This window comes from Ranitomeya variabilis, chromosome 2 (assembly GCF_051348905.1).
Source record: "Ranitomeya variabilis isolate aRanVar5 chromosome 2, aRanVar5.hap1, whole genome shotgun sequence".
In the NCBI taxonomy this organism is placed as follows: Eukaryota; Metazoa; Chordata; class Amphibia; order Anura; family Dendrobatidae; genus Ranitomeya; species Ranitomeya variabilis.
In genome coordinates this window covers 605533431-605545617 of record NC_135233.1, presented here as the reverse complement: position 1 = coordinate 605545617, position 12187 = coordinate 605533431, and the positions used below count along the sequence as shown (strand labels likewise).

Genomic DNA, 12187 nt, shown 5'->3' with positions numbered 1-12187 from the left:
CCCTCAGGGACGCAGCAGACCGGCAGTTAGAACGCATGGCTCGTTCAATTTTCGAGGCGGCAGGAGCCTCCCTGGCTCCCGCGTTCGCTTCAGTTTGGGCTGCCAAGGCCATACTGGCTTGGGCCAAAAATTTACAAGCTGGCCTCCAAGCATCTGCTCCTGAGCTGTCGGACCAAGTGGTTCAAATAGCAGTTGTAGCAGATTACATGCTTCATGCAGCTCTGTATTCAGCAAGGGGCGTAGCGGGGATAGCATCAAACGCCATCACGATTCGGCGTATCCTCTGGCTGTGGAATGGAAAGCGTACGCAGCCTCAAAGAAGTCCCTCACGCATCTCCCGTATCTCAGTGGGTGACCTTTCGATGAAAAGTTGGACACAATGATATCCAACGCCATCGGGGGGAAGAGTACCTCTGTCCCTCAACTGAAACCTATACGCACTTACAAGAAGTGTAACAAAACCGATTCCGATCCTTTCGGAATTCCTCGAGCTGGTCCGTCTCGCGTCCAGCACATAATCGTAACCGTTCCCCACACAGGGACAACTTATGGTCGACACAAAGGTCGGACAAGACCTGGCAGTTAAAAGCAGGCCAGTGAAAGCCCAAAGGAGGTAAACCTCAGATTTTTTCCTCATGACTCACGGACCCCGGAAGACATCCCACCCGCAGGCGGCCAACTTTGCTCTTCCAGTAAGTCTGGATGCCTACTACAGAAGACAGGTGGGTCAGGGAACTAGTGTCTTTCGGATACAAGATAGTGTTCAACCTCCAACCCACCGAACCGAGTCTTCCTCTCTGTTCCCCCCAAAACCGCCAGCCAAGGCTCGTGCCTTCCACCAAGCGGTTCCCTCGCTTCTTCAAGCAGGAGCCATAGTACCGGTTCCCATGGCCGGGCGCTTCCGAGGGTTCTACTCCAATCTATTCGTAGTCCCCAAGAAAGGAGGCAGCGTACGGCCCATACTCGACCTAAAACAACTCAACAAATATGTACGGGTTCGTTACTTCCGCTGGAGTCCCCTTCGGTCCATCATTGCGTCCATGGAGAAGGGAGAATATCTCGCCTTCATAGAAATACAATGAAAACCACAATTTGAGCGGGCACCATCTATTAGTAAATTTTGTCGGGGATCACCAGATGCATGCAAAATTGACCAGACAATTTATAAGAGAAAAGGCTGCATCATAAAAACAGGATCACCACAATACAGTTAAACAAACCAGTAACAAATTTTATTATTAGAAACACAAACACACCACACCAACAACTGTAGTAAAAACAATTAAAAACACCCATAAGAGATGGGAAATAAGGGTCCACATAATATAAAGTACAATACTACAACAGCATAATAGGGCCTATTCATCTTGTATAATGCCGGCTCATGCGATAGTGGGGAAGAGGACAAATAACATAGAAATGCAGATCTTATGTGCTAATACACAACTAGAACCTATTTGTACAGTCCCAATGCTAGAAAAAGGTACATATTTATATAAATTACAGCCCCTTTGTGCATGCTGCGACTCCAGAAAAAGCCTGCCTAATCTTCACAAATGTAAAGTGCACATAACCCATGCAAAGCAGAGAGGCTGAACCTTGTTCAAGGGAACAACTAGGATCGACTGAATAATTGGAAAGATCCGCCCAGCATGGAATCCTCTTCCCACAAAGAAATATTATTTTAATTTTAGTTGGTGATTCCTTTAGCATCCCTCTTCTTGCTTCCAAGTTGATATCTTGGGGACCATGGATGAACATCAAGCCCCCTTCACTGCGAACTTGAGTGAATTATGGGAGCTGTCACACCTCCCGGATGGATATGACCTTGCACACAGATCGGCTTAGTCCATAGGACCAGGCAATACCAGAGATTATGCGCATGGACTCTGTTATGACAACTGGATTTATGTGTTATTCATGTTTTAGTTACTTTCATTGATTTTTTACATTGTCTGTGTTTTGGGTATTTTTTTCCCTTTCCCCCTTTGTGCATGCTGTTCCGCCTCCTGTTAGGTGTGGGTGTTTTTTTTTTTTTTCCCTCCCCTCCCACAACCCCCCCCATTTGCTCTCCTCATGGGTATCATGCTCAATCATAAATTTTCATAGAAATACAAGACGCATACCTGCATATACTGATTGCACCTGCTCGTCAGAGTTTTCTCAGGTTCGCAATCAACCAGGACCACTACCAGTTCGTGGCTCTTCCGGTCGGACTCGCCACGGCTCCCAGAGTGTTTACCAAGGTCATGGCAGCCACCATGGACGTCCTGCACTCCAGAGGCATAGTAGTACTCATCAAGGCTCCTACCTTCAAGGACTGCGAGCTCAGCGTCTCAATCACAATCGACACTGAGTCGCATGGGCTGGTTAGTCAACCTACAAAGGTCATCACCAACCCTGAGTCTGTCTCTGACCTTCCTGGGAATGCTATACAACACCTCCAGGGGTCTAGTGCTCTTTCCAAGGCACTGGCTCTCCGCCTAGGAGTTTGCATCCTCTTCTGCAAACCCCCTCGATCTCTCCGGTTTGCCATGAGTCCTCGGCAGGATGGGGGCAGCAATAGAAGCGTTCCCAATTTGGCCCAGTTTCATCTTAGGCCTCTCCAACTAGCCATTCTCATGTCCTGGGACAGGAATCCCTTTCTCTTTCGACAGGGAGTTCCGGCTAACGTCGTCAACCAAGAGGTCCCTGCACTGGTGGCTCAAGCCAACCTCGCTAGCAAAGGGGAAATCCTTTTTCACAGGTCAGTGGAAGGTTCTGACCACCGATGCGAGCCTGACGGGTTGGGGTGCAGTGCACCTACACCACAGGGCAAGTGGTCCCCAGTGGAAGCGACCATGCCCATCAACATCCTGGGAATTCGTGCCATCCTCCTGGCATTGAGGGCCTTCCATCACTTACTGGCAGCCTCTCACATCAGAATCGGAATACAATCGGACAATGCCACCACTGTGGCATATGTGAATCACCAAGGCGATGCGAGAAGTGTCACACATCCTCCACTGGGTGGAGGACACAGGCTCGGTTCTCTCGGCGGTCCACATTCCAGGTGTGGACAACTGGGAAGCAGACTTCCTCAGATTACAAGGAATAGATTCGGGAGAGTGTTCTCTCCATCCCGAAATTTTTCGTCAGATCTACCATCGCTGGGGGACCCCAGATGTGGACCTAATGGCATCCCACTTCAATGCCAAGGTCTCCAACTTCATGGCCAGAACACACGATCCGTGGTCGCTCGGAGCAGACGCTCTGGTTCAGGACTGGACCCAGTTCCAGCTTCTGTACATTTTTCCACCTCTCCCCCTGATATCCAGCGTGGTGAGGAAGATCAAACAAGAGGGAGTTCCAACCATCCTAATTGCACCGGACTGGCCCAGACGTACATGGTACGCCGACATCGTACAACTTACAGCACCGCCACGATCTTCTATCACAAGGCCCGTTCTACCACCAGAACTCAGGGGCTCTCAATTTGACGGCGTGGCCCTTGAGACCTGGGTTCTAACCCAGGCAGGGCTCTCGCCGGACGTCATTGGAACCATGATCAGGGCACGGAAGCCAGCCTCTGCCAGGATTTATTATCGTACCTGGAAAGCTTTCTTTACCTGGTGCGAATCTTGTGGCCAGACCCCACTCCCTTATTCCCTACCCAAAGTACTTGGCTTTCTCCAATCGGGTCTGCAGGCCAAGCTGTCATTAGGCTCGCTTAAGAGCCAGGTGTCAGCCCTCTCAGTGCTTTTTCAAAGGCGCATTGCTACCAAGCTGCAAGTGAGGCCTTTTCTTCAGGGGGTTTCCCGATTGGTTCCCCCCTATAGATGACCGCTAGAAACGTGGGACCTCAACCTGGTCCTGACAGCATTGCAGGAACCAGCCTTCGAACCCCTTAAGAAGGTCCCTCTCCGCCTTCTTTCCCAGAAGGTGGTTTTCCTGGTGGCAATCACCTCGCTACGCAGGGTGTCTGAACTGACAGCACTCTCCTGCAGACGGCCCTTCATGGCCTTTCACCAGGACAAGGTAGTTCTTCGTACGGTCCCATCCTTCCTTTCGAAAGTTGTGTCCAACTTCCACCTCAATGAGGAAATTTCACTACCATCCCTTTTTCCGGGCCCGGTTCATAGTGGAGAAGGCTCTACATAAGCTTGACCTCGTCAGGGCATTGCGTATATACGTGTCTAGGACTGTGTCCTTCCGGAGGTCTGATTCTCTTTTCCTCCTTCCGGAAGGCGGCCACAAGGGTCTGCCAGCTTCCAAAGCTACCCTTGCCAGGTGGATCAAATCCACCATACAAGAGGCCTACCGCCTTAAGAATTCTCCTCTTCCAGCCGGTATTACGGCACACTCTACACGGGCGGTAGGGGCCTCCTGGGCCATTCGGCACCAGGCTTCAGCACAACAAGTGTGTAAGGCGGCCACTTGGACTAGCCTACACACGTTTACTAAACTCTACAGGGTTCATACCCAGTCCTCAGTGGACGCGAGCCTGGGTAGATGTGTTCTGCAGGCGGCGGTGCCCTAAGTATAGGGGCCTGTCTGCACAATATTCGTCCATTGCTTCCCACCCAGGGACTGCTTTAGGATGTCCCATGGTCCTGTGTCCCCCAATGAGGCGACAGAGTAAAGGAGATTTTTGTGTACTCACCGTAAAATCTCTTTCTCTTAGCCTCTAATTGGGGGACACAGCTCCCACACTGTTGCCCTTTCCGGGCCGCTGTAACTGAGTTCTCATATTGTTTTCTTGAGCTCGTACATAGTTGCATTCTTACAGGCATAATTATGTTATTCATGTTACGTTCCTCCTACTGCTTTTGCACAAAACTGGAGAAGGCTGATGTCGTCCAGGGGTGTATACTGCAGAGGAGGAGCCACAGTTAATCTTTTTCAGATTATGCATAGTGTCGCCTCCTAGTGGACAGCAGCATAATACACATGGTCCTGTGTCCCCCAATTAGAGGCTAAGAGAAAAAGATTTTACGGTGAGTACACAAAAATCTCCTTTTTTTGAGAGATATGTTGGTTTGCGTCGATCTGAAAGTAACTTTAGGCTGCAATTGCTCTTGTGTAATGAGAGAATCTTGTTTCTGTTACAGTGGTCACAGATGACTTTGTTCCCCTCCTGGAGATCACAGACGCCACATGCATCGTTCATTACAGTTTTCCTGAAAATGTCGGAGTATTAAGTCTTCGCCTGTTCTCTTTGTTGGATTACATTCAGTGTAAAATTGATACGGTAAAGCTCAACTTAAATGGTTACAAGGTGCCTAACTTCCCGGCTGCATGCAGTAGCGTAGTACAAGGCACGACCATTGTGCCTGTGTAAGCAATAAGGGGATATGGGACTAATTCCCTAATGGGACATTAATGCTCTGACCTGTAACACAGCCGTTTCACGTGAAGCTTGGGATCCCGACCGGCCGTACTCGCACCCCAGTTGACATGACGATTTTGTCCAAATCCAGATTTCGGTGGATGAAGACGACTATTCGAGAGCCAAATCTGTTTTACTGATGACTGAGAAACATGCCAGGTACGCCATCGATTTACTGCAAAGTTTCCAGCAAGCGCAAGCCAAAGTCCCACCTGAACTCGTGGCCCTCGCTCAGGGATTGTCGCATGCTCAGGAAAGCAAGAAGCGGGACCAGGAGCTCTGTCCCCATCTGAAAATCTTGGGATATTGCAAGTAAGTGGCTGTGAACTACTCCATGATCCTGATCCAATCATTGCTTCCTTCCGTATAACGTCTTTTCATCATTTCCTCACCCAGCCAAGATGAGTACGCTTGCCCACACCGGCATCATATTAACCCTTTACTGGACCTTCATAGTGGAGTGTCCGCCATCCCCGAGATCGATCAGTATATAACGGTAGGTCACAACTGATCACTGTTACGTCATAACGTCCATAGCTGCTAAACGTAGATCTTTTTTTTTTTTTTCCACAGGTCGTTCCTCTCTGTATCGTAGATGCAACTCGATTTCTCGGCCGTGTAGTAACCAAGAACGACCCGTATGTGAAATTCGTGGCAGAACTCAATGAGTATTATGAGTTGTCAATGAATAAAGTATCGGCGCAGAAGGTGGAGCGCAATCACCTGTACGCTATAAGTGACGGCTCGGATTATCACAGGTATTTCATGGATTTGGATACCCGCCCTATACACAAATGCAACATGCAAAGATGGGAAAAGTAAGAAAAGCCAAAAAAAAAGTGGAAGCTTGCGACGTGGTATTGTACAGCCCTAACCGTAAAGAGATTGTGGATAAGTCAGTGTGGCAGACACTGGGCCCATAAGGCATAAGAGGAGGCCTCAATATTAATGGGGGACCGTTATTTCTCCTTTGCCTCATTGAGGGACACAGACCGTGGGTGTATGCTGCTGCCACTAGGAGGCTGACACTAAGTGATACAAAGAATACACTCTCCTGCTGGCTTTCAGCTAACCAGTTCTTGCTTAGTGTCCGTAGGAGGCACACGGACAGGTCTGCTATTCAGACCCACAGAACTCTTTACTTTTACCTTTTACAATGGACAAATGGGGCGACGGATTCTTTCATGGTTCCGATTTCCCCGAACCATCAACAGGCGAGCACGGGAGTGTTACCTCTCCGTATCCTCTTCTGCGACGTGGGAAGCCACTGCCTGAGCTGATTCTAGGGGCGACGGGCCCCTTCAAGGGCACCGGTCTCCCCCCTCCCTTATCAGACGAGCACTGGAGTGGTACCTCCAGTATCCTCTTCTGCAGCCAGGCCTATTGCCGGACATTCAGCCCTGCCCACCAGGTTTTACCCTCGGCTGTTCAGAGGCACATTCCAGCGTGGCGTCCGAGCAGCCCCCACTGCACCACCACTATTAAAAGTGAATGGTACAAGGAGGCGGACGGTTCCTCTCCTCCTCCCTGCTAAAGGGACGATGGATTGAGGTGTTCTCTATTCCTGCACCGTCCAAACAGCAGCGATAGCAGAGGATCCCTTCTTTTTTTTTAAACCAAATATTTTTTATTATGCAAAAGATATACAATATCCATTCAATAACAATATACATCAATATTTTGATTTTTACAAGAAACAAACCCCCCCCCACCTCCCTCCCTACCCCCTTAACGACCAACTCCAATCATACAATTCTCTTGGAAAGAAAAGATGAAGCAGTACATGCATATTTATTTTTAGCATCATTTTACCACCGCCGTTCAGTTATTCCCATCCAGCCATGGCTGCCACAGCTTTTGAAAAAATCCCATCCTATTCCTCTTATTATATATGCTTCTCTCGAGCTGGACAATATGATTCGCTTGTGCGATAAACTCCCGTCTAGTAGGAGGTTCCTCCCTAATCCAATGCCTTGCGATCACCTTTCTTGCAATGAACAATAATCTAGCAACTGCCATTTTGGCAGTTTCGTCGGTCAGGATTTCCTCCACTTACCCAAGTACACACACCACCGGATCCCTAGGAATTGTACACCCATAAATCACCCCTATCTGGTTCAGCACTACAACCCAGTATGCGAACAATCTGGGACACAGCCACAACATGTGCAGTATACCAGCCTGAGACTGGGAACACCTGGGGCACCCAGAATTGTCTCTCAGCCCGGCTTTAACCCCTTCCTGACATCTGACGTACTATCCCGTCGAGGTGGGGTGGGCCCGTATGACCACCGACGGGATAGTACATCATACGCGATCGGCCGCGCTCACGGGGGGAGCGCGGCCGATCGCGGCCAGGTGTCAGCTGCATATCACAGCTGACATCCGGCACTATGTGCCAGGAGCGGTCACGGACCGCCCCCGGCACATTAACCCCCGGCACACCGCGATCAAACATGATCGCGGTGTACCGGCGGTATAGGGAAGCATCGCGCAGGTTGGGGGCTCCCTGCGGGCTTCCCTGAGACCCCCAGAGCAACGCGATGTGATCGCGTTGCTCCGAGGGTCTCCTACCTCCCTCCTCGCCGCAGGTCCCGGATCCAAGATGGCGGAGGCATCCGGGTCCTGCAGGGAGGGAGGTGGCTTACCGAGTGCCTGCTCAGAGCAGGCGCTGGTAAGCCTGCAGCCCTGCACAGCAGATCGCAGATCTGGCAGAGTGCTGTGCACACTGCCAGATCAATGATCTGTGATGTCCCCCCCTGGGACAAAGTAAAAAAGTTAAAAAAAAAATCCCCACATGTGTAAAAAAATAAATAAAAAAAATATCCTAAATAAAGAGAAAAAATATATATTATTCCCATAAATACATTTCTTTTGCTAAATAAAATAAAAAAAACAATAAAAGTACACACATTTAGTATCGCCGTGTCCGTAACGACCCAACCTATAAAACTGCCCCACTAGTTAACCCCTTCAGTAAACACCGTAAAAGAAAAAAAAAAAAAAAACGAGGCAAAAAACAACGCTTTATTATCATACCGCCGAACAAAAAGTGGAATAACACGCGATCAAAAAGACTGAGATAAATAACCATGGTACCGCTGAAAACGTCATCTTGTCCCGCAAAAAACGAGCCACCATACAGCATCATCAGCAAAAAAATAAAAAAGTTATAGTCCTGAGAATAAAGCGATACCAAAATAATTATTTTTTCTATAAAATAGTTTTTATCGTATAAAAGCGCCAAAACATAAAAAAAATGATATAAATGAGATATCGCTGTAATCGTACTGACCCGACGAATAAAACTGCTTTATCAATTTTACCAAACGCGGAACGGTATAAACACCTCCCCCAAAAGAAATTCATTAATAGCTGGTTTTTGATCACTCTGCCTCACAAAAATCGGAATAAAAAGCAATCAAAAAATGTCACGTGTCCGAAAATGTTACCAATAAAAACGTCAACTCGTCCCACAAAAAACAAGATCTCACATGACTCTGTGGACTCAAATATGGAAAAATTATAGCTCTCAAAATGTGGTAACGCAAAAACTATTTTTTGCAATGAAAAGTGTCTTTCAGTGTGTGACGGCTGCCAATCATAAAAATCCGCTAAAAAACCCGCTATAAAAGTAAATCAAACCCCCCTTCATCACCCCCTTAGTTAGGGAAAAATAAAAAAATTAAAAAATGTATTTATTTCCATTTTCCCATTAGGGTTAGGGTTAGGGCTAGAGTTAGGGCTAGAGTTAGGACTAGAGTTAGGGCAAGGGTTGGGGCAAGGGTTGGGGCTAGGGTTAGGGCTAGGGTTGGGGCTAGGGTTAGGGCTAGGGTTGGGGCTAGGGTTGGGGCTAGGGTTGGGGCTAGGGTTGGGGCTAGGGTTAGGGCTAGTGTTACGGCTAGTGTTAGGGCTAGGGTTATTGCTAGGGTTAGGGCTAGGGTTGGGGCTACAGTTAGGGTTGGGGCTACAGTTAGGGTTGGGGCTAAAGATAGGGTTAGGGTTTGGATTACATTTACGGTTGGGAATAGGGTTGGGTGTGTCTGGGTTAGAGGAGTGGTTAGGGTTACTGTTGGGATTAAGGTAAGGGGTGTGTTTGGATTAGGGTTTCAGTTATAATTGGGGGGTTTCCACTGTTTAGGCACATCAGGGGCTCTCCAAACGGGACATGGCATCCGATCTGAATTCCAGCCAATTCTGCGTTGAAAAAGGAAAACAGTGCTCCTTCCCTTCAGAGCTCTCCCGTGTGCCCAAACAGGGGTTTACCCCAACATATGGGGTATCAGTGTACTCAGGACAAATTGGACATCATCTTTTGGGGTCCAAGTTCTCCTGCTACCCTTGGGAAAATACAAAACTGGGGGCCAAAAAATAAGTTTTGTGGGGAAAAAAAGATTTTTTATTTTCACGGCTCTGCGTTGTAAACTGTAGTGAAACACTTGGGGGTTCAAAGTTCTCACAACACATCTAGATAAGTTCCTTGGGGGGTCTAGTTTCCGATATGGGGTCACTTGTGGGGGGTTTGTACTGTTTGGGTACATCAGGGGCTCTGCAAATGCAACGTTACGCCTGCAGACCAATCCATTTAAGTCTGCATTCCAAATGGCGCTCCTTCCCTTCCGAGCTCTGTCATGCGCCCAAACAGTGGTTCCCCCCCACATATGGGGTATCAGCGTACTCAGGACAAATTGGACAACAACTTTTGGGGTCCAATTTATCCTGATACCCTTGTGAAAATACAAAACTGGGGGCTAAAAATCATTTTTGTGAAAAAAAAAAAAAAAGAATTTTTATTTTCACGGCTCTGCGTTATAAACTGTAGTGAAACACTTGGGGGTTCAAAGCTCTCAAAACACATCTAGATAAGTTCCTTAGGGGGTCTACTTTCCAAAATGGTGTCACTTGTGGGGGTTTTTAATGTTTAGGCACATCAGGGGCTCTCCAAACGCAACATGGCATCCCATCTTAATTCCAGTCAATTTTGCATTGAAAAGTAAAATAGCGCTCCTTCCCTTCCGAGCTCTGCTATGCGCCCAAACAGTGGTTTCCCCCCACATATGGGGTATCGTCGTACTCAGGACAAATTGCTCAACAACTTTTGTGGTCTAATTTCTTCTCTTACCCTTGGGGAAATAAAAAAATGGGGGCGAAAAGATCATTTTTGTGAAAAAATATTTTTTATTTTTACGGCTCTGCATTATAAACTTCTGTGAAGCACTTGTTGGGTCAAAGTGCTCAACACACATCTAGATAAGTTCCTTAAGGGGTCTACTTTCCAAAATGGTGTCACTTGTACAGGGTTTCAATGTTTAGGCACATCAGGGGCTCTCCAAACGCAGCATGGCGTCCCATCTCAATTCCAGTCAATTTTGCATTGAAAAGTCAAATGGCGCTCCTTCCCTTCCGAGCTCTGCCCTGCGCCCAAACAATGGTTTACACCCACATATGGGGTATCAGCGTACTCAGGACAAATTGCACAACAATTTTTCGGGTCCAATTTCTTCTCTTACCCTTGGGAAAATAAAAAATTGGGGGCGAAAAGATCATTTTTGTGAAAAAATATGATTTTTCTCGGTCTCCCATGACAGCACTACGGAGAGAGGGGATCCGCCCTTCGGGGACAGGAAACCTACAGATACATAAGGGCGGTACCTCTCCCTCGCATCAGTTGGTTTCCTGTCCCTGAACGGGGAACCTTCTTTCGGCGGTACCTGCAAGGAAGACGTCGTATCCACGGACCGGGACCGGACAGTCGAGTTCTGGCAGCGAGGAGGCTCCTGCCGCGGCTGGTCCGGCACCCGAAGCCGCCACCGCTGAGACCGATGGGGTTTTCAGGGTGAGCGGGGGAGAGGCCGCCGCCAGACTCCGACGGACAAAGGGGCGCTGGTCACCCGGAGCTCCTGTGCCGGCTGCTGCACGGGCCGGGTGTAGTAAGATGGCCGCCGCCGCTCCGGAAATGCGGCATCAACTTCCGGGTCATCCCCGCGCGCATGCGCGGCAAGTTCTCCTCTCCCAGGGATGTGTGCAGGACCGGAAGTGACGGAAAACGCCGGAGCTGGCGCCGGATTTAAAAAGGGAGATGGTGCACACATGATTGTCGCACTATCTCCCTTTCACTATGGAGGACAGCGATTCACAGCGGCTGCAGCCAAGGCAGCAGCATCATAAGAAAAATGACCCAAAGAGCTCCAGAAGTGGATCAAGCAGTCGATCCACACAGCGCAGCAAATCTGCTGCAAGGACTAACTCTCCTCCTCAAGAGGCTTCACTTCCAGATCCCGGCCCTCCTCCAGAACCGGTACCTGCCTCCACATCTGAATGGTGAGTGATCTCCGTGAAAGTACACATTTCCTATAATAGGGCTCCCTCTTCTCCCTTACTAGGGTAAGAAGAGCCTGGAGAAAAAGAAAAATAGAGTTTGCCCCACATGTAACAAAGCTTTGCCGGCAACCTGGGGAAAAAAGCTTTGTAAATCTGGTATCCAGCGTTTGTTATGTGAAGAAACCCCTGACTTCGCTTCCGAACTTAAAACCATAATTAGATCGGAAGTTCAGAATGCCCTATTATCCTCCAAAAAAGGGAAGGAAAAGGTGAAGGAGACGGTATATGCTCACTCTGTCCGATCCTCATCTGAGGATGCGGACTCTGATGACTCCAAATCCTCCCTATCTTCCACTGACGAAGATTCGGGCCGTCACTGCTTCCCATTAGAGGAAGTGGACACTTTGGTTAAAGCCGTCAGGGCCACCATGGGGGTCGAGGATCCCAGACCCGATAAAACGGCTCAAGACATTATGTTCGGAGGTCTGACACAAAAAA

The 12187-nt window shown here is 48.6% G+C and overlaps 1 protein-coding gene across 6 annotated transcripts in view; it reads left to right on the top strand.

Annotated features, from left to right (window-relative positions):
- Positions 1-12187, top strand: part of TDRD12 (tudor domain containing 12) — a 227304-nt gene that overhangs the window by 165883 nt on the left and 49234 nt on the right. For all 6 annotated transcript variants that reach the window (XM_077288673.1, XM_077288671.1, XM_077288667.1 and 3 more), the window contains 4 exons: positions 5091-5230; positions 5460-5680; positions 5765-5864; positions 5942-6126. In XM_077288673.1, the coding sequence (XP_077144788.1) occupies positions 5091-5230; positions 5460-5680; positions 5765-5864; positions 5942-6126 (646 nt within the window). The remainder of the gene's footprint in view (positions 1-5090; positions 5231-5459; positions 5681-5764; positions 5865-5941; positions 6127-12187) is intronic.